We start from the raw sequence: 21,654 nt of genomic DNA, 5'->3' as shown, positions 1-21,654 counted from the left end.
CACCCAGCTGCACAGCAGCGAGTGTGAGTGCCCGTCCAGCTGCACAGCAGTGAGTGTGCATGCCCACCCAGCTTCACAACGGTGAGTATGAGTGCCCACCCAGCTGCACAGCAGTGAGTGTGCATGCCCACCAAGCTGCACAACCGTGAGTGCGAGTGCATGCACAGCAGTGAGTGCCAAGCTGCACAGCAGTGATTGCGAGTGCCAAGCTGCACAGCGGTGATTGAGTGCCCGCACAGCGGTGTGTCTCCACTGCACAGTGGTGAGTGTGAGTGCCAAGCTGCACAGCGGTGAGTACACAGCGGTGCGTGTGAGTGCCCACCCAGCTGCACAGCGGTGAGTGCCCACCCAGCTGCACAGCGGTGAGTGAGTGCCTGCACCATGGTGAGTGCCTGCACCGTGGTGAGTGTGAGTGCCTGCACTGTGGTGCGTGTGAGTGCCTGCACAGCAGCGAGTGTGAGTGCCTGCACAGCGGTGAGTGCCTGCAAAGGGGTGAGTGTGAGTGCCTGCACAGCAGTGAGTGCCCAGCTGCACAGCAGTGAGTGCCCAGCTGCACAGCAGTGAGTGCCCAGCTGCACAGCAGTGAGTGCCCTGCTGCACAGCAGTGAGTGCCCGCCCAGCTTCATAGTGGTAGGTGTCTATTGTACAGCGGTGAGTGTGTGCCCACTGCATTGGGGGGGGGGGGTGCCGGCTGCACAGCGGTGAGTGTGTGTGCCCACTGCATGGCGGTGTGTATGCCGGCTGCATGGAGGGGAGTGTGAGTGACCCATCCAGCAAAATAGCGGTAAGTGATAGTTTCAACTCTGATTCACGGCAAAGCCCAGCGGGGCGTGTTGGTGACGGTTGCCCCGCGGTGAGTGTGAGTGTTCGGCCGCCCCGTGGTGAGTGTTGGTGCCGGCTGCCCCGCGGTGAGTGTGAGTATTTGGCTGCCCCCCGGTGAGTGTTGGTGCTGGCTGCCCCGCGGTGAGTGTTGGTGCTGGCTGCCCCGCGGTGAGTGTGAGTGTTTGGCCACCCCCGGTGAGTGTTGGTGCTGGCTGCCCCGCGGTGAGTGTTGGTGCCGGCTGCCCCGCGGTGAGTGTGAGTGTTCGGCCGCCCCGCGGTGAGTGTTGGTGCTGGCTGCCCCGCGGTGAGTGTGAGTGTTCGGCCGCCCTGCGGTGAGTGTTGGTGCCGGCTGCCCCGCGGTGAGTGTGAGTGTTCGGCCGCCCCGCTGTGAGTGTTGGTGCCGGCTGCCCCGCGGTGAGTGTGAGTGTTCGGCCGCCCGCGGTGCGCGAGTGCCTGCCCAGGTACACAGAGGTGAGTGTGAGCGCCTGTGCATCGTTCTCTCTGCCCCCAGCTGTCCCCGGCTCCTGCCACGCCTCCGGACAATCGGCCACGCTCTCCCGTGCCACGGGGCGGCCCTGCACCCTCAACCTCTCCCGCAGCAAAAGCCTCAGCAACAGCAACCCCGACCTGACCAGCTCCCCCTGCTCCCCCGACGACGACGAGGTGCACAGGATCATGGGAGGCAAGGTACGGAGACCCCCCCTCACCTCCGCCGCTGCCTTTATATGTGGGTGTCGCTGGGCAGAGTTGGGGTGTCCTGGTGGTGGGGTCACTGTGTGGGGGGGGGGTATTTTACTCTCTCCTGCAATCAATCTCTCTCTCTTATTCCTCCACTTGCTCCCTCCTCCCCCCCCCCCTCTCCCCTACCCTCCTTCCCCCCCTCTCCCCTACCCTCCTTCCCCCCCTCTCCCCTACCTTCCTTCCCCCCCTCTCCCCTACCTTCCTTCCCCCCCTCTCCCCTACCCTCCTTCCCCCTCTGCCCTCCTCCCCCCTTTGCCCTCTTTTCCCCCCCTCTCCCCCTGCCCTCTTTTCCCCCCCTCCCCCTGCCCTCTTTTCCCCCCCTCTCCCCCTGCCCTCTTTTCCCCCCTCTCCCCCTGCCCTCTTTTCCCCCCTCTCCTTCTTCCTCTCTTCTCCCCCTGCCCTCCTTCCTCTCTTCCCCCCCTGTCCTCCTTCCTCTCCTCGCCCCCGCCCTCCTTCCTCTCCTTCCTCTCCCCCTGCCTCTCCTCCCCCCTGCCCTCCTTCCTCTCCTCCCCCCCTGTCCTCCTTCCTCTCCCCCTTCCTCTCCTCCCCCCTGCCCTCCTTCCTCTCCCTCTCTCCCCTGCCCTTCTTCCTGTCCCTCTCTTCCCCCTCTCTCCCCCTCCTCTTTCTCTTTCTTTCTCCCTCCCCCACCTTGCCCTCCTCCCCCCGCCCTCCCATTTCCCCCTCCCCCCCTCACTTTCTCTCCCCCTCACACTTTCTCTCCCCCTCCTGTACCTTCTACCTCCCTCCACACCTCCTTTCCTACCATTTCCTCCCCCCTCTCTCTCCCTCCTCTGTCTCCCTTACCCCCCTTTCTCTATCTCCCTTCCCCCCTTCTCTCTCTCCCTCCCCCCTCTTTCTCCCTCCCCCTCTCTTTCTCCCTCCCATGCCCTCCTTCCCTCCCTCTCTCCCTCCCCCTGCCCTCCTCCCCCCCTCTCTCTCTCTGTTCCCCTTCTCCCCTTTCTCTCCCTCCCCCCTCTTTCTCTCTCTCCCTTCCCCCTCTTTCTCCCTCCCCCTCTTTCTCCCTCCCATGCCCTCCTTCCCCCCTCTCTCTCTCCCTCCCCCTGCCCTCCTCCCCCCCTCTCTCTCTCTGTTCCCCTTCTCCCCTTTCTCTCCCTCCCCCCTCTTTCTTTCTCTCCCTCCCCCTCTCTTTCTCCCTCCCATGCCCTCCTTCCCCCCCTCTCTCTCTCCCTCCCCTTGCCCTCCTACCCCCCTCTCTCCCTCTGTTCCCCTTTCTCTCCCTCCCCCCCCCTCTTTCTCTCCTTCCCCCCCTCTTTCTCTCTCTCCTTCCCCCCTCTTTCTCTCTCCCTCTCCCCTCTTTCTCTCTCTCCCTCCCCCCTCTTTCTCTCTCTCCCTCCCCCCTCTTTCTCTCTCCCTCCCCCCTCTTTCTCTCTCCCTCTCCCCCCCTCTTTCTTTCTCCCTCCTTTCCTCCCCGGCGCTCTCTCCCTCTCTCTCTCTTACAGGGCATTGATCGCTCTCACTCCTGGGTGAACTCTGCTTATTGCCCCGGCGGTCCCAAGTCTGTGCAGCGCCGGACCCAGCCCAGCTTCAGCGCTGAGCTCCGACAGGTGGCACCTCCTTTCCCTTCCCATCCTCACCCTCATCTCTGCCATGCATGTGCCAACATCCCACCCCTCTGCATGCCCCCTCACCCTGCACCCATCGCCTGCTCAACACCATGCAATCGTGCTGCCATCTGGTGCTATGAGATGGTATTGCATCCACTGTGTATTGAACTCAACGTGCTACCTAACAGCGCTGCCATCTGGTGCTGGAAGATGGTACTACATACACTGTACGTGTCACTTGTTGCTCAGGTGTATAAAGATAAACACGTGTGTGCGTGTTGAAGTAGAGAGATATATATATATATAGATATATATATATATATCTATCTCAAATGAAAATATTCCTGTATGCTCATTTGCATGTCTTAGACAGGTCTGCAGCCCCCGGCCTTTCACCATTATCACCCAGCACACAGCACTTCCACTGCAGCAAGGGATTCTGGGAAATGACATGCAAATGAGCACACAATGCCACTTTTTGCTTCAAAACCATAAACACGGTTCCCTATAGGCTTAAGCTTGCTGCATGGTCACAGCTTTGAGCACAGCCAGGGTTAAGGTGCATAGCCAGCAAACCCACCCACAGACAGACTGTTCCGACCTTAATGGATCTCCTCAGTGTGGGGTTGGTTATACTGGCTATGCAAAAATAAAGCAAGGAGGATGGGTTTTACCATACTTAGTTAAGTTATGGTGGGTAAAAAAAAGTGACAAAACCCCTGCACAGCAAAGCATGCAGCAAGCTTAAGCCTATAGGGAACCATGTTTATGGTTTTGAAGCAAAAGGTGGCACTGTGTGCTCATTTGCATGTCATTTCCCAGAATCCCTTGCTGCAGTGGAAGCACTGTGTGCTGGGGGATAATGGTGAAAGGCGGAGTTGCAGACCTGTCTAAGACATGCAAATGAGCATACAGTAATATTTCCATTTGCTGTGGAGGGTTTTTGTCACTTTTTTACCCACCATAACTTGACTAAGTGTGGTAAAACCCATCCTCCTTGCTTTATTTTTGCACAGCCAGTATAACCAACCCCACAGACAGCCCTCATCGAAAATGTTCAAAAGAATTGTATTGGATACGATGGCACACAAAATCATATATATATATATAATTCTTTTATTTTTTTGTGTGTGTTGGGAAGTTTTTATGTGTTGATACTTATATATATTAAAATGTCTGTGGATATATATATATACACACACACTTTCATGAATATTTCCTTTGTCATAAGCCTGAGACCAGTCACATGGCCTTCATCATTCTACTTGTCATCTCTCCATTCTCTCTCCCCCCCCTTCTCTCCACCCCTCTCTTCCCCCCCTTCTCTCCATCCCTCTCTTCCCTCCCTTCTCTCCACCCCTCTCTTCCCCCCTTCTCTCCATCCCTCTCTTTGTCCCTCACTCCATGCCTCTCTCCCCCCCTCTCTCCATGCCTCCCCCCCCCTCTCTCCATCCCTCTTTCTTTCTCCATCTCTCTCCCCTCTCTCTCCATCCCCCCTCAATCCCCTCTCTTTCGACATCCCCGTCCCCTCTCTCTCCTTCCCACTTTATCTTCTTTCTCGCTGTCTCTTTTGCACTCGCTCTCCCCTGTCCAATCTTTCTCTCTCCCTCCATCCACCACCCCCCTTCTCTCACTTCCTCCATCCCCGTCCCCTCTCTCCCTCAATCCTCCGTCCCCTCTCGCTCCCTCCATCCCCTCTCTCCCTCCATCCCCACACCCCCCTCTCCCTCTATCCCCCGTCCGCTCTCTCTCTCTCTCTCTCTCCCTCTATCCCCCGTCCGCTCTCTCTCTCTCTCTCCCTCCATCCCCGTCCCCTCTCTCTCCCTCTATCCCCCGTCCCCTCTCTCTTTCCCTCCATCCCCCGTCCCCTCTCTTTCTCCCTCCATCCTCCGTCCCCTCTCTCTCTCCCTCCATCCCCGTCCCCTCTCTCTTTCCCTCCATCCCCTCTCTCTTTCCCTCCATCCCCTCTCTCTCTCCCTCTATCCCCGTCCCCTCTCTCTCTCCCTCCATCCCCCATCCCCTCTCTCTTCCCCTCCATCCCCCGTCCCCTCTCTCTCTCCCCCTCTCCCTCTATCCCTCGTCCCCTCTTTCTCCCTCCATCCCCATCCCCTCTCTCTCTCCCTCCATCCCCCGCCCCCTCTCTCTCCCTCCATCCCCCGCCCCCTCTCTCTCCCTCCATCCCCCGCCCCCTCTCTCTCCCTCCATCCCCCGTCCCCTCCCTCTCTCTCCCTCCCCCCTCTATCCCCTCTCTCTCTCTCCATCCACCCTTTATCCCCTCTCTCTCTCTCCATCCCTCAACTCCATTCATATCCCCTCTCTCCCCTCCATCCACCCTCTATTCCCTCTCTCTCTCCCTCCATCCCCGTCCCCTCTCTCTCCCTCCGTCCCCTCTCCCTCCATCCCCGTCCCCTCTCTCTCTCCCTCTATCCCCCGTCCCCTCTCTCTCTCTCTCCCTCTATCCCCCGTCCCCTCTCTCTCTCTCTCCCTCTTTCCCCCGTCCCCTCTCTCTCTCTCTCCCTCTATCCCCCGTCCCCTCTCTCTCTCTCTCCCTCTATCCCCCGTCCCCTCTTTCTCCCTCCATCCCCGTCCCCTGTCTCTCCCTCCATCCCCCGTCCCCTCTCTCTCCATCCCCCGTCCCCCCTCTCTCTCTCCCTCCATCCCCCGCCCCCTCTCTCTCTCTCCATCCCCGTCCCCTCTCTCTCCCTCCATCCCCCGTCCCCTCTCTCTCTCTCCATCCCCCGTCCCCCCTCTCTCTCTCCCTCCATCCCCCGCCCCCTCTCTCTCTCTCCATCCCCCGTCCCCTCTCTCTCTCTCTCCCTCTATCCCCCGTCCCCTCTCTCTCTCTCTCTCCCTCTATCCCCCGTCCCCTCTCTCTCTCTCTCCCTCTATCCCCCGTCCCCTCTTTCTCCCTCCATCCCCGTCCCCTGTCTCTCCCTCCATCCCCCGCCCCCTCTCTCTCTCCATCCCCCGTCCCCCCTCTCTCTCCCTCCATCCCCCGCCCCCTCTCTCTCTCCATCTCCCGTCCCCTCGCTCTCTCCATCCCCCGTCCCCCCTCTCTCTCTCCCTCCATCCCCCATCCCCTCTCTCCCTCCCTCTCTCCCTATCCCCCGTCCCCTCTCTCCACTCCTCCGACTCTTCCTCCCCCCCTCCACCCCTCAGGCCAACGAGCTGACCCATAACCGCATGTCATCTTACATGGAGGGCGGCGTCCCGCCCGCCCAGCCTCGCCCCACTGGCAAAAAGGTATAGGGGAAGAGGGGGTGCGCTCCAATGTGAGATAGGGACACGCCACTGACCCCTATGCTGTAATAAGAGGGGACCCGGGCTGTGTGACTGCTCTAATAATCCCGACCTCGCAATGTAATGCAAATGTGCAGTGTTTTAGCATTTAATAGGGTGACGGCGCCTCCATCTGGGGGAATAATAGTGATCCGCGGGTGTGCGATGCACCCACACGTCTGCTAACCCACCGGCCTCAGCGTTGTGCGGCGTTCACAGCCTTAGCCACAGAGCTTGCAATCTAATATCCATTCCACGTCATCCACCCTGCTCACATATATATATACGCACCATGTACCATCTCCATGTATCTTATTATTCTTTATAATGAGTAAGGGGCGTGTTTCAGGGATTCCCCCCCCCCCCGCAGGGTGACACAGTGACACAGACAGGAGGGAGCTATGGGACATGGAGTCTGTCCCTCCCCCCACAGGGTGACACAGTGACACAGGAGGGAGCTATGGGACATGGAGTCTGTCCCTCCCCCCGCAGGGTGACACAGTGACACAGACAGGAGGGAGCTATGGGACATGGAGTCTGTCCCTCCCCCCGCAGGGTGACACAGTGACACAGACAGGAGGGAGCTATGGGACATGGGGTCTGTCCCTCCCCCCGCAGGGTGACACAGTGACACAGACAGGAGGGAGCTATGGGACATAGTCTGTCCCTCCCCCCCGCAGGGTGACACAGACAGGAGGGAGCTATGGGACATGGAGCCTGTCCCTCCCCCCCGCAGGGTGACACAGTGACACAGACAGGAGGGAGCTATGGGACACGGAGTCTGTCCCTCCCCCCGCAGGGTGACACAGTGACACAGACAGGAGGGAGCTATGGGACATGGAGTCTGTCCCTCCCCCCGCAGGGTGACACAGTGACACAGACAGGAAGGAGCTATGGGACATGGAGTCTGTCCCTCCCCCCGCAGGGTGACACAGTGACACAGACAGGAGGGAGCTATGGGACATGGAGTCTGTCCCTCCCACCGCAGGGTGACACAGGAGGGAGCTATGGGACATGGAGTCTGTCCCTCCCCCCGCAGGGTGACACAGTGACACAGACAGGAGGGAGCTATGGGACATGGAGTCTGTCCCTCCCCCCGCAGGGTGACACAGACAGGAGGGAGCTATGGGACACGGAGTCTGTCCCTCCCCCCACAGGGTGACACAGTGACACAGACAGGAGGGAGCTATGGGACATGGAGTCTGTCCCTCCCACCGCAGGGTGACACAGGAGGGAGCTATGGGACATGGAGTCTGTCCCTCCCCCCGCAGGGTGACACAGTGACACATACAGGAGGGAGCTATGGGACGTGGAGTCTGTCCCTCCCACCGCAGGGTGACACAGGAGGGAGTTATGGGACATGGAGTCTGTCTCTCCCCCCGCAGGGTGACACAGACAGGAGGGAGCTATGGGACATGGAGTCTGTCCCTCCCCCCGCAGGGTGACACAGTGACACATACAGGAGGGAGCTATGGGACGTGGAGTCTGTCCCTCCCCCCGCAGGGTGACACAGTGACACATACAGGAGGGAGCTATGGGACGTGGAGTCTGTCCCTTCCCCCGCAGGGTGACACAGTGTCACATACAGGAGGGAGCTATGGGACATGGAGTCTGTCCCTCCCCCGCAGGGTGACACAGTGACACAGACAGGAGGGAGCTATAGGACATGGAGTCTGTCCCTCCCCCCGCAGGGTGACACAGTAACACAGACAGGTGGGAGCTATGGGACGTGGAGTCTGTCCCTCCCCCCGCAGGGTGACACAGTGACACATACAGGAGGGAGCTATGGGACGTGGAGTCTGTCCCTTCCCCCGCAGGGTGACACAGTGTCACATACAGGAGGGAGCTATGGGACATGGAGTCTGTCCCTCCCCCCCGCAGGGTGACACAGTGACACAGACAGGAGGGAGCTATGGGACATAGTCTGTCCCTCCCCCCGCAGGGTGACACAGTGACACAGACAGGAGGGAGCTATGGGACATGGAGTCTGTCCCTCCCCCCCGCAGGGTGACACAGTGACACAGACAGGAGGGAGCTATGGGACATAGTCTGTCCCTCCCCCCGCAGGGTGACACAGTGACACAGACAGGAGGGAGCTATGGGACATGGAGTCTGCCCCTCCCCCCGCAGGGTGACACAGTGACACAGACAGGAGGGAGCTATGGGACATGGAGTCTGTCCCTCCCCCGCAGGGTGACACAGTGACACAGACAGGAGGGAGCTATGGGACATGGAGTCTGTCCCTCGCCCCGCAGGGTGACACAGTGACACAGACAGGAGGGAGCTATGGGACATGGAGTCTGTCCCTCCCCCCCGCAGGGTGACACAGTGACACAGACAGGAGGGAGCTATGGGACATAGTCTGTCCCTCCCCCCCCGCAGGGTGACACAGACAGGAGGGAGCTATGGGACATGGAGCCTGTCCCTCCCCCCGCAGGGTGACACAGTGACACAGACAGGAGGGAGCTATGGGACATGGAGCCTGTCCCTCCCCCCCGCAGGGTGACACAGTGACACAGACAGGAGGGAGCTATGGGACATGGAGCCTGTCCCTCCCCCCGCAGGGTGACACAGAGGACAGAGAAGTGGGTTGCTGGTCCCTTGGGGTGTCCTTTTTGGGGGGGTCTGCCAGATTGAGGGAGCCCTCGGTGACCTCTCCTGTTTCCCCTCCCCGATAGCTGCTGCATGAGGAGCTTGTCCTGCAGTGGGTGGTGAGCGGAACTGGAGTCCGGGAGGCGGCTGTAAGTCAGGCCTGGTTTTTCTTCCAACTCATGGTAAGTAATGGGGGGGGGGGAGAGGGAGAGTCTACAGGGAGGGGGTGGGGGAAGTGCAAGAATGGGGGGCAGAAGGGGGGGGGAGTCTGCAGGGAGGAGATGGGGGGAGAGTGCAATAATGGGATGGAGAGTGCAATAAGGGGGGGTCTGCAGGGAGGAGATGGGGGAGTGCAATAAGGTGGGTGTCTGCAGGGAGGAGATGGGGGGGAGTGCAATAATGGGAGGGAGAGTGCAATAATGGGGCAGTCTGCAGGGAGGGGATGGGGAGAGTGCAATAAGGGGGCAGTCTGCAGGGAGGAGATGGTTAGAGTGCAATAAGGGGGCAGTCTGCAGGGAGGAGATGGGGAGAGTGCAATAAGGGGGCAGTCTGCAGGGAGGAGATGGGGGAGTGCAATAAGGTGGGTGTCTGCAGGGAGGAGATGGGGAGAGTGCAATAATGGGATGGAGAGTGCAATAAGGTGGGTGTCTGCAGGGAGGAGATGGGGGGGTGTGCAATAATGGGAGGGAGAGTGCAATAAGGTGGGTGTCTGCAGGGAGGAGATGGGGGGGAGTGCAATAATGGGAGGGAGAGTGCAATAATGGGGCAGTCTGCAGGGAGGAGATGGGGAGAGTGCAATGAGGGGGCAGTCTGCAGGGAGGAGATGGGGAGAGTGCAATAAGGTGGGTGTCTGTAGGGAGGAGATGGGGAGAGTGCAATAAGGGGGCAGTCTGCAGGGAGGAGATGGGGAGAGTGCAATAAGGTGGGTGTCTGCAGGGAGGAGTTGGGGAGAGTGCAATAAGGGGGCAGTCTGCAGGGAGGAGATGGGGAGAGTGCAATAAGGGGGCAGTCTGCAGGGAGGAGATGGGGAGAGTGCAATAAGGGGGCAGTCTGCAGGGGGACATGGGGGGAGAGAGTGCAATAAGGGGGCAGTCTGCAGGGAGGAGATGGGGAGAGTGCAATAAGGGGGCAGTCTGCAGGGAGGAGATGGGGAGAGTGCAATAAGGTGGCAGTCTGCAGGGGGACATGGGGAGAGTGCAATAAGGGGGCAGTCTGCAGGGAGGAGATGGGGAGAGTGCAATAAGGGGGCAGTCTGCAGGGAGGAGATGGGGAGAGTGCAATAAGGGGGCAGTCTGCAGGGAGGAGATGGGGAGAGTGCAATAAGGTGGCAGTCTGCAGGGAGGAGATGGGGAGAGTGCAATAAGGGGGCAGTCTGCAGGGGGACATGGGGGGAGAGTGCAATAAGGGGGCAGTCTGCAGGGGGACATGGGGGAGAGTGCAATAAGGGGGCAGTCTGCAGGGGGACATGGGGGGGAGAGTGCAATGAGCGGGGAGTCTGCGGGGGGGGCAGGGGAGATACTCTTCCACCCTCACCGCCTGCCCCTCCCTCTCTCAGATTAAGAGTATGACTCTGCATCTTCACCTCTCTGAGAAATTGGACGCCCCACGCAGGCAGCGCTTCCCGGAGAGATTCGTTGATGACATCTCTGCACTCGTGTGTAATGTCTGTGGAGACATCACCGGTCGATACCAGAAGGTCAGATCACCCTCTATCTCTTTCCATCCCTCCATCCCTCCATCCCTCTCTCTCTCTCTCTCCATCTGCTCTATATCTCTGTCCTCCCTCTCCCCTCCCTCTCCCCTCCCTCTCTCACTCTTCCCTCTTTCTCTCCAGCTCTACGCCCTCTCCATCCCTTCTCTTTTCTCCCCGTTTTCCTTTTCTCTCCCTTTTGACTTCTCTTTCATCCCCACTCATTTCTCCATCCCCTTCCTCTGCACATCCCCACCTTCCTCCCTGTCTTCTCCCCTCTTTGTCACTCTAATTTCTCACCTTCCTCTCGTTCTCACCCCTGCTCTCTCACCGTACCCCCTCCCTCTACCATTCTCTTTACCCTCCTTTGTCTGCCTCCCTACCTTTCATTTTCTCTCCCCCCCTCTTCCTCCTCCCCCCCTCTGCCTCCTCCCCCCCTCTGCCTCCTCCCCCCCTCTGCCTCCTCCCCCACCCTCTGCCTCCTCCATCCCTCTGCCTCCTCCCCCCCTCTGCCTCCTCCCACTCTGCCTCCTCCCCCCCTCTGTCTCCCCCCCTCTGTCTCCCCTTCTCCCTGTCTCTCTCTCCTTCTCCCTGTCTCTCTCTCCTCCTTGTCTCTCTCGCCCGCTCCCCGTCTCCCTCGCCCGCTCCCCCTCTCCCTCGCCCGCTCCCCCGCGCCCGCTCCCCCTCGCCCGCTCACCCTCTCCCTCTCCCTGTCTCTCTCTCAGGATGCAGAGTTAGCCGAGCGGTTAAACAGCAGCCTGGCTTTTTTCCTGAACGATCTCTTATCGCTGATGGATCGAAGTTTTGTTTTCGGTCTAATCCGATCCTATTACAAGCAGGTAACCGCACCCGCCCACATCCCAAACCCGCGTCTAGACGCGGGCGTTACACCCCCAAGTGCTCTCTCTTCCCCGGCACATCCTACCTCGCCTGCCACTTACTCCTGCTGCCTCCACTCCCCTCCTTCAAGATTGTCAGCTCTGTGGCTCAGGGAGCTCCTTCCTATTGCGCCAGTTTGTCGTGTACGGGGGCGCCATGCGAATAATGTACAATTTGGGGGGGGGGGGGTTCTCATTCGCATGTCATTACCCAGAATCCTTTGCTGCAGCGGAAGCACTGCACGCGCAGAGATAATGGGGGTAAGGTGGGGTTGATTACGTATGTGACATGTGAATGGGCTCATGCATTAATGAACACAATCACTAATTCGGCCATGCACTAATGCGGCAGGCGTACGCTTATAGGGATCCGCGTTACAATGGAAAAGAAGCCGAAGGTGACACACTGTGAGTGCTCATTGGCATGTCATTACCCAGAACCCTTTGCTGCAGCGGAAGCACTGCATGCTCAGAGATAATAGGGCTGCGGACCTGCCTGGGACGTGGGACTGTGCTCACACGGGTGGGGGGGGAGAGGGGGGCTGATGTTATTTCCTAAACGAAAGTAATGCAAAAAGGTTAAACATGAACTGTGTATAACAGTATTTGGAGCAGAGGGGGGTGGAACCGGCGTTCTCACGGGGATCTCACGGCGTTCTCACGGGGATCTCACGGCGTTCTCACGGGGATCTCACGGCATTCTCACGGGGATCTCACGGCGTTCTCACGAGGTTCTCACGGGGATCTCACGGAGTTCTCACGGGGTTCTCACGGGGATCTCACGGGGTTCTCACGGGGTTCTCACGGGGATCTCACGGCGTTCTCACGGCGATCTCACGGCGTTCTCACGGGGTTCGCTGCTTCCGGCTTTTCAGGTGAATAATAAGCTGGCGACGGCGCAGAACGCCAACGTGCTGATCTCGCTGCGAATGGATCTGATCCGTATTGTGTGCAGCCATGAACACTACGTCACCCTAAATCTGCCCTGCAGCTGCCTGTCACCCCCCAACTCGCCCTCTCCTTCAGTCTCCTCCACAACCTCGCAGGTATGGTGCCAAGGGTCTGTCCCTCCCCCCCGCAGGGTGACACAGACAGGAGGGAGCTATGGGACATGGAGTCTGTCCCTCCCCCCGCAGGGTGACACAGTGACACAGACAGGAGGGAGCTATGGGACACGCATTCTGTCCCTCCCCCCGCAGGGTGACACAGTGACACAGACAGGAGGGAGCTATGGGACATGGAGTCTGTCCCTCCCACCGCAGGGTGACACAGACAGGAGGGAGCTATGGGGCATGGAGTCTGTCCCTCCCCCCGCAGGGTGACACAGTGACACAGACAGGAGGGAGCTATGGGACATGGAGTCTGTCCCTCCCACCGCAGGGTGACACAGACAGGAGGGAGCTATGGGACATGGAGTCTGTCCCTCCCACCGCAGGGAGACACAGACAGGAGGGAGCTATGGGACACGGAGTCTGTCCCTCCCCCCGCAGAGGGACACAGTGACACAGACAGGAGGGAGCTATGGGACATGGAGTCTGTCCCTCCCACCGCAGGGTGACACAGACAGGAGGGAGCTATGGGACACGCAGTCTGTCCCTATCCCCGCAGGGTGACACAGTGACACAGACAGGAGGGAGCTATGGGACATGGAGTCTGTCCCTCCCACCGCAGGGTGACACAGACAGGAGGGAGCTATTGGACACGGAGTCTGTCCCTCCCCCCGCAGGGTGACACAGTGACACAGACAGGAGGGAGCTATGGGACATGGAGTTTGTCCCTTGCACCTCAGGGTGACACAGAAACACAGACAGGAGGGAGCTATGGGACATGGAGTCTGTCCCTCCCCCCGCAGGGTGACACAGTGACACAGATAGGAGGGAGCTATGGGGCATGGAGTCTGTCCCTCCCCCCGCAGGGTGACACAGTGACACAGACAGGAGGGAGCTATGGGACATGGAGTCTGTCCCTCCCCCCGCAGGGTGACACAGTGACACAGACAGGAGGGAGCTATGGGACATGGAGTCTGCCCCTCCCCCCGCAGGGTGACGCAGTGACACAGGCAGGAGGGAGCTATGGGACATGGAGTCGGTCCCTCCCACCGCAGGGTGACACAGTGACACAGACAGGAGGGAGCTATGGGACATGGAGCCTGTCCCTCCCCCCGCAGGGTGACACAGTGACACAGGCAGGAGGGAGCTATGGGACATGGAGTCTGCCCCTCCCCCCGCAGGGTGACGCAGTGACACAGGCAGGAGGGAGCTATGGGACATGGAGTCGGTCCCTCCCACCGCAGGGTGACACAGTGACACAGGCAGGAGGGAGCTATGGGACATGGAGTCTGTCCCTCCCACCGCAGGGTGACACAGTGACAGACAGGAGGGAGATATGGGACACGGAGTCTGTCCCTCCCCCCGCAGGGTGACACAGTGACACAGACAGGAGGGAGCTATGGGACACGGAGTCTGTCCCTCCCACCGCAGGGTGGCACAGTGGACACAGACAGGAGGGAGCTATGGGACATGGAGTCTGTCCCTCCCACCGCAGGGTGACACAGTGACACAGACAGGAGGGAGCTATGAGACATGGAGTCTGTCCCCCCCCCCCCCCCCCCCGCAGGGTGACACAATGACACAGACAGGAGGGAGCTATGGGACATGGAGTCTGTCCCTCCCCCCGCAGGGTGACACAGTGACACAGACAGGAGGGAGCTATGGGACATGGGGTCTGTCCCTCCCCCCGCAGGGTGACACTGTGACACAGACAGGAGGGAGCTATGGGACACGGAGTCTGTCCCTCCCCCCGCAGGGTGACACAGTGACACAGACAGGAGGGAGCTATGGGACATGGGGTCTGTCCCTCCCCCCGCAGGGTGACACAGTGACACAGACAGGAGGGAGCTATGGGACACGGAGTCTGTCCCTCCCCCCGCAGGGTGACACAGTGACACAGACAGGAGGGAGCTATGGGACGTGGAACCTATCCCTCCCCCCTCAGGGTGACACAGTGACACAGACAGGAGGGAGCTATGGGACACGGAGTCTGTCCCTCCCCCCGCAGGGTGACACAGACAGGAGGGAGCTATGGGACAGGGAGTCTGGGTGACACGCTGACCCCTCTCTCTCGGTCCCTCAGAGCTCGATGCTCTCCAGTCCGGCCCAGGACAGAACCATCACTAACATGTTTGAGCTGTCGGTTCCGTTCAGACAGCAGCACTTCCTGGCGGGTCTCGTACTCACAGAACTTGCCCTGATACTGGAGCCAGATGTGGAAGGGTGAGACCCATTATATAAGTGCACTCCCCCTTTATAAGAAACCAACTTGCTCTCCCCCTCTCTTCACCTTTCCCTCTCTCCCTCCTTTCCCTCTCTCCCTCCTTTCCCTCTCTCCCCTCTTTCCCTCTCTCCCCCCTTTCCCTCTCTCCCCCCTTTCCCTCTCTCCCCTCTTTCCCTCTCTCCCCCCTTTCCCTCTCTCCCCCCTTTCCCTCTCTCCCCTCTTTCCCTCTCTCCCTCCTTTCCCTCTCTCCCTCCTTTCCCTCTCTCCCCTCTTTCCCTCTCTCCCCCCTTTCCCTCTCTCCCTCCTTTCCCTCTCTCCCCTCTTTCCCTCTCTCCCCCCTTTCCCTCTCTCCCTCCTTTCCCTCTCTCCCCTCTTTCCCTCTCTACCCCTTTTCCCTCTCTCTTACTTTCCCTCCATGTACCGTTGCCTCTCCCCTCTTTCTCTCCCTCCTTTCTCTGTCCCTCTCTTTCTCTGTCCATCTTTTGCTTATGACTGCATCTTGCTCTCCCCCTCTCTCGCGCCTCCCTCCACCTTTCCCTCTCTCTACCTCTCCCTTTCTCTCCACCTCTCCCTCTCTCTCCACCTCTCCCTCTCTCTGAGACGTGTAAATTTGGCCAAAAGCGGCTTGCACAGTTTCTTATAACTGCATCTCTCGCTCTCTCTCGCTCTTTCCCCCTCTCTCTCGCTCTTTCCCCCTCTCTCTCGCTCTTTCCCTCTCTCTCGCTCTTTCCCCCCCTCTCTCGCTCTCTCTCGCTCTTTCCCTCTCTCTCGCTCTTTCCCTCTTTCCCTGTCTCTCGCTCTTTCCCTCTCTCTCGCTCTTTCCCTCTCTCTCGCTCTTTCCCTCTCTCTCGCTCTTTCCCTCTCTCTCGCTCTTTCCCTCTCTCTCGCTCTTTCCCCCTCTCTCTCGCTCTTTCCCCCTCTCTCTCGCTCTTTCCCCCTCTCTCTCGCTCTTTCCCCCTCTCTCTCGCTCTTTCCCCCTCTCTCTCGCTCTTTCCCTCTCTCTCGCTCTTTCCCCCCCTCTCTCGCTCTCTCTCGCTCTTTCCCTCTCTCTCGCTCTTTCCCTCTCTCTCGCTCTTTCCCTCTCTCTCGCTCTTTCCCTCTCTCTCGCTCTTTCCCCCTCTCTCTCGCTCTTTGCCCCTCTCTCTCGGTCTCTTTCCCCCTCTCTCGCTCTTTCCCCCTCTCTCTCGCTCTTCCCCCCTCTCTCTCGCTCTTCCCCCCTCTCTCTCGCTCTTTCCCCCCTCTCTCTCGCTCTTTCCCCCCCCCTCTCTCTCCTCCTCCTTCATATAACTGCATCTCTCCCTTCTCCTCCCTTGCTCCGCAGAGTTTTCTTCCTGCATAAGAAAGCCATCAGTACGGTGCAGAACCTGCTCTGCAGCCACGACACCAACTCCTGCTACTCAGAGCCGCTGGTCAAGGAGAGAGTCGCCCGCCTGTACCTGCCTCTGATTGGCATCGTCATGGACACGCACCCTCAACTGTACGACTTTACCGGTGAGCGGGCACCGAGCACCCCTCGGTATCCTAATGGGTTAAAGGGTCGGTCCCACGTAGGGGCAAAGTGACCTAATGACAGGGACGTGTGTAATGGGTTAAAGGGTCAGTCCCACGTGGGGGCAAAGTGACCTAATGACAGGGACGTGTGTAATGGGTTAAAGGGTCAGTCCCACGTAGGGGCAAAGTGACCTAATGACAGGGACGTGTGTAATGGGTTAAAGGGTCAGTCCCACGTAGGGGCAAAGTGACCTAATGACAGGGACGTGTGTAATGGGTTAAAGGGTCAGTCCCACGTAGGGGCAAAGTGATCTAATGACAGGGACGTGTGTAATGGGTTAAAGGGTCAGTCCCACGTAGGGGCAAAGTGGCCTAATGACAGGGACGTGTTTAATGGGTTAAAGGGTCAGTCCCACGTAGGAGCAAAGTGACCTAATGACAGGGACGTGTTTAATGGGTTAAAGGGTCAGTCCCACGTAGGGGCAAAGTGACCTGATGACAGGGACGTGTGTAATGGGTTAAAGGGTCAGTCCCACGTAGGGGCAAAGTGACCTGATGACAGGGACGTGTGTAATGGGTTAAAGGGTCAGTCCACGCAGGGGCAAAGTGACCTAATGACAGGGACGTGTTTAATGGGTTAAAGGGACAGTCCCACGTAGGAGCAAAGTGACCTAATGACAGGGACGTGTGTAATGAGTTAAAGGGTCAGTTCCACGTAGGGACAAAGTGACCTAATGACAGGGACGTGTTTAATGGGTTAAAGGGACAGTCCCACGTAGGAGCAAAGTGACCTAATGACAGGGACGTGTAATGGTTAAAGGGTCAGTCCCACGTAGGGGCAAAGTGACCTAATGACAGGGACGTGTTTAATGGGTTAAAGAGACAGTCCCACGTAGGAGCAAAGTGACCTAATGACAGCGGCGTGTGTAATGGGTTAAAGGGTCAGTCCCACGTAGGAGCAAAGTGACCTAATGACAGGGGCGTGTGTAATGGGTTAAAGGGTCAGTCCCACGTGGGAGCAAAGTGACCTAATGACAGGGGCTTGTGTAATGGGTTAAAGGGTCAGTCCCACGTAGGGGCAAAGTGACCTAATGACAGGGGCGTGTGTAATGGGTTAAAGGGTCAGTCCCACGTAGGGGCAAAGTGACCTAATGACAGGGCGTGTGTAATGGGTTAAAGGGTCAGTCCCACGTAGGGGCAAAGTGACCTAATGACAGGGACGTGTGTAATGGGTTAAAGGGTCAGTCCCACGTAGGAGCAAAGTGACCTAATGACAGGGACGTGTGTAATGGGTTAAAGGGTCAGTCCCACGTAGGGGCAAAGTGACCTAATGACAGGGACGTGTGTAATGGGTTAAAGGGTCAGTCCCACGTAGGGGCAAAGTGACCTAATGACAGGGTCGTGTGTAATGGGTTAAAGGGTCAGTCCCACGTAGGGGCAAAGTGACCTAATGACAGGGACGTGTTTAATGGGTTAAAGGTTCAGTCCCACGTAGGGGCAAAGTGACCTAATGACAGGGACGTGTGTAATGGGTTAAAGGGTCAGTCCCACGTAGGGGCAAAGTGACCTAATGACAGGGACGTGTTTAATGGGTTAAAGGGACAGTCCCACGTAGGAGCAAAGTGACCTAATGACAGGGACGTGTGTAATGGGTTAAAGGGTCAGTTCCACGTAGGGACAAAGTGACCTAATGACAGGGACGTGTTTAATGGGTTAAAGGGACAGTCCCACGTAGGAGCAAAGTGACCTAATGACAGGGACGTGTGTAATGGGTTAAAGGGTCAGTCCCACGTAGGGGCAAAGTGACCTAATGACGGGGACGTGTGTAATGGGTTAAAGGGTCAGTTCCACGTAGGGACAAAGTGACCTAATGACAGGGACGTTTTTAATGGGTTAAAGGGACAGTCCCACGTAGGAGCAAAGTGACCTAATGACAGGGACGTGTGTAATGGGTTAAAGGGTCAGTCCCACGTAGGGGCAAAGTGACCTAATGACAGGGACGTGTTTAATGGGTTAAAGTGTCAGTCCCACGTAGGAGCAAAGTGACCTAATGACAGGGACGTGTGTAATGGGTTAAAGGGTCAGTCCCACGTAGGGGCAAAGTGACCTAATGACAGGGACGTGTTTAATGGGTTAAAGGGACAGTCCCACGTAGGGGCAAAGTGACCTAATGACAGGACGTGTTTAATGGGTTAAAGGGACAGTCCCACATAGGGGCAAAGTGACCTAATGACAGGGACGTGTGTAATGGGTTAAAGGGTCAGTCCCACGTAGGAGCAAAGTGACCTAATGACAGGGACGTGTTTAATGGGTTAAAGGGTCAGTCCCACGTAGGGCAAAGTGACCTAATGACAGGGACGTGTTTAATGGGTTAAAGGGTCAGTCCCACGTAGGGGCAAAGTGACCTAATGACAGGGATGTGTTTAATGGGTTAAAGGGTCAGTCCCACGTAGGAGCAAAGTGACCTAATGACAGGGACGTGTGTAATGGGTTAAAGGGTCAGTCCCACGTAGGGGCAAAGTGACCCAATGACAGGGACGTGTGTAATGGGTTAAAGGGTCAGTCCCACGTAGGAGCAAAGTGACCTAATGACAGGGACGTGTGTAATGGGTTAAAGGGACAGTCCCACGTAGGAGCAAAGTGACCTAATGACAGGGACGTGTGTAATGGGTTAAAGGTCAGTCCCACGTAGGGGCAAAGTGACCTAATGACAGGGACTTGTGTAATGGGTTAAAGGGTCAGTCCCACGTAGGAGCAAAGTGACCTAATGACAGGGACGTGTGTAATGGGTTAAAGGGTCAGTCCCACGTAGGGGCAAAGTGACCTAATGACAGGGACGTGTTTAATGGGTTAAAGGGACAGTCCCACGTAGGGGCAAAGTGACCTAATGACAGGGACGTGTTTAATGGGTTAAAGGGACAGTCCCACATAGGGGCAAAGTGACCTAATGACAGGGACGTGTGTAATGGGTTAAAGGGTCAGTCCCACGTAGGAGCAAAGTGACCTAATGACAGGGACGTGTTTAATGGGTTAAAGGGACAGTCCCACGTAGGGGCAAAGTGACCTAATGACAGGGACGTGTTTAATGGGTTAAAGGGACAGTCCCACGTAGGGGCAAAGTGACCTAATGACAGGGATGTGTTTAATGGGTTAAAGGGTCAGTCCCACGTAGGGGCAAAGTGACCTAATGACAGGGACGTGTGTAATGGGTTAAAGGGTCAGTCCCACGTAGGGGCAAAGTGACCTAATGACAGGGGCGTGTGTAATGGGTTAAAGGGACAGTCCCACGCAGGGGCAAAGTGACCTAATGACAGGGACGTGTGTAATGGGTTAAAGGGACAGTCCATGTAGGAGCAAAGTGACCTAATGACGGGGACGTGTGTAATGGGTTAAAGGGTCAGTCCCACGTAGGAGCAAAGTGACCTAATGACAGGGACGTGTTTAATGGGTTAAAGGGTCAGTCCCACGTAGGGGCAAAGTGACCTAATGACAGGGACGTGTGTAATGGGTTAAAGGGTCAGTCCCACGTAGGAGCAAAGTGACCTAATGACAGGGACGTGTGTAATGGGTTAAAGGGTCAGTCCCACGTAGGGGCAAAGTGACCTAATGACAGGGGCGTGTGTAACGGGTTAAAGGGACAGTCCCACGTAGGAGTGCCGCTTTACGGTGAGGGTTGCTGTCTCTCGGCTGCAGAGCTGACACTCCTAACCCTCTCCCCTCAGAGCCGTACACACAGCGGGCACGTCACGCCTCGGCGCAGGCGGATGAGGTGGACGCAGATGGCAGCACCATCAGTCAGACCGTCGCCATGGCAATAGCGGGGTCACCGCTGCCCCCTGTGCAGAGGGTCACACACCCTCCCTCCGCCCCCTCCTGTGAGTGTCTCTCCTCCTCTTTCTCCCCCTCCGTCTCCACGTATCTCTCTCTCCCTCTGCCTGTGCATACTTATTGTAATTCTCTCTTCTCCTCTCCCGTTCTGTTCTGTCTCATTCTCTTCTCTCTCTCCCTCTCCCCCCCACCTCGTTCTCCCTCTCCCCCCCACCTCGTTCTCCCTCTCCCCGCCTCCTCGTTCTCCCTCTCCCCCCCACCTCGTTCTCCCTCTCCCCCCCCACCTCGTTCTCCCTCTCCCCGCCACATCGTTCTCCCTCTCCCCGCCGCCTCGTTCTCCCTCCCCCCCACCTCGTTCTCCCTCTCCCCGCCACCTCGTTCTCCCTCTCCCCGCCAACTCGTTCCTTCTCTCCCCCCCACCTCGTTCTCCCTCTCCTCGCCAACTCGTTCTCCCTCTCCCCCACCTCGTTCTCCCTCTCCCCGCCACCTCGTTCTCCCTCCCCCCCCCACCTCGTTCTCCCTCCCCCCCCACCTCGTTCTCCCTCTCCCCGCCGCCTCGTTCTCCCTCTCCCCGCCGCCTCGTTCTCCCTCTCCCCGCCGCCTCGTTCTCCCTCTCCCCCCACCTCGTTCTCCCTCTCCCCCCCACCTCGTTCTCCCTCTCCCCCCCACCTCGTTCTCCCTCTCCCCCCCCACCTCGTTCTCCCCCCCCCACCTCGTTCTCCCTCTCCCCCCCGCCTCGTTCTCCCTCTCCCCCCCGCCTCGTTCTCCCTCTCCCCCCCGCCTCGTTCTCCCTCTCCCCCCCGCCTCGTTCTCCCTCTCCCCCCCGCCTCGTTCTCCCTCTCCCCCCGCCTCGTTCTCCCTCTCCCTCCCGCCTCGTTCTCCCTCTCCCTCCCGCCTCGTTCTCCCTCTCCCCCCCGCCACGTCGTTCTCCCTCTCCCCCCCACCTCGTTCTCCCTCTCCCCCCCCCACCTCGTTCTCCCTCTCCCCCCCACCTCGTTCTCCCTCTCCCCCCCCCACCTCGTTCTCCCTCTCCCCCCCCACCTCGTTCTCCCTCTCCCCCCCCACCTCGTTCTCCCTCTCCCCCCCCACCTCGTTCTCCCTCTCCCCCCCGCCTCGTTCTCCCTCTCCCCCGCCTCGTTCTCCCTCTCCCCCCGCCTCGTTCTCCCTCTCCCCCTCCCACCTCGTTCTCCCTCTCCCCTCCCACCTCGTTCTCCCTCTCCCCCCACCTCGTTCTCCCTCTCCCCCCCACCTCGTTCTCCCTCTCCCCCCCGCCACGTCGTTCTCCCTCTCCCCCCCACCTCGTTCTCCCTCTCCCCCCCCCCACCTCGTTCTCCCTCTCCCCCCCACCTCGTTCTCCCTCTCCCCCCCCCACCTCGTTCTCCCTCTCCCCCCCCACCTCGTTCTCCCTCTCCCCCCCCACCTCGTTCTCCCTCTCCCCCCCCACCTCGTTCTCCCTCTCCCCCCGCCTCGTTCTCCCTCTCCCCCCGCCTCGTTC

At 58.8% G+C, this 21,654-nt stretch overlaps 1 protein-coding gene across 1 annotated transcript in view; it reads left to right on the top strand.

The window, feature by feature from the left end:
• The window catches only part of LOC142478300 (dedicator of cytokinesis protein 7-like), a gene marked incomplete at its 3' end in the record, with an annotated part of 35,522 nt that extends 15,169 nt beyond the window's left edge, over positions 1-20,353 (top strand). Inside the window, exons 4-13 of the mRNA XM_075582457.1 lie at positions 1,334-1,509; positions 3,024-3,128; positions 6,288-6,371; positions 9,086-9,181; positions 10,555-10,695; positions 11,415-11,528; positions 12,443-12,613; positions 14,700-14,839; positions 16,162-16,331; positions 20,054-20,353. Coding sequence (XP_075438572.1) covers positions 1,334-1,509; positions 3,024-3,128; positions 6,288-6,371; positions 9,086-9,181; positions 10,555-10,695; positions 11,415-11,528; positions 12,443-12,613; positions 14,700-14,839; positions 16,162-16,331; positions 20,054-20,353 — 1,497 coding nt within the window. The remainder of the gene's footprint in view (positions 1-1,333; positions 1,510-3,023; positions 3,129-6,287; positions 6,372-9,085; positions 9,182-10,554; positions 10,696-11,414; positions 11,529-12,442; positions 12,614-14,699; positions 14,840-16,161; positions 16,332-20,053) is intronic.
• Positions 20,354-21,654: the final 1,301 nt, after the last annotated feature.

This window comes from Ascaphus truei, unplaced genomic scaffold, assembly GCF_040206685.1.
Source record: "Ascaphus truei isolate aAscTru1 unplaced genomic scaffold, aAscTru1.hap1 HAP1_SCAFFOLD_2370, whole genome shotgun sequence".
In the NCBI taxonomy this organism is placed as follows: domain Eukaryota; kingdom Metazoa; phylum Chordata; class Amphibia; order Anura; family Ascaphidae; genus Ascaphus; species Ascaphus truei.
Note: the sequence above shows the minus strand (reverse complement) of the source record. Positions and strands in the feature narration are given on the sequence as shown.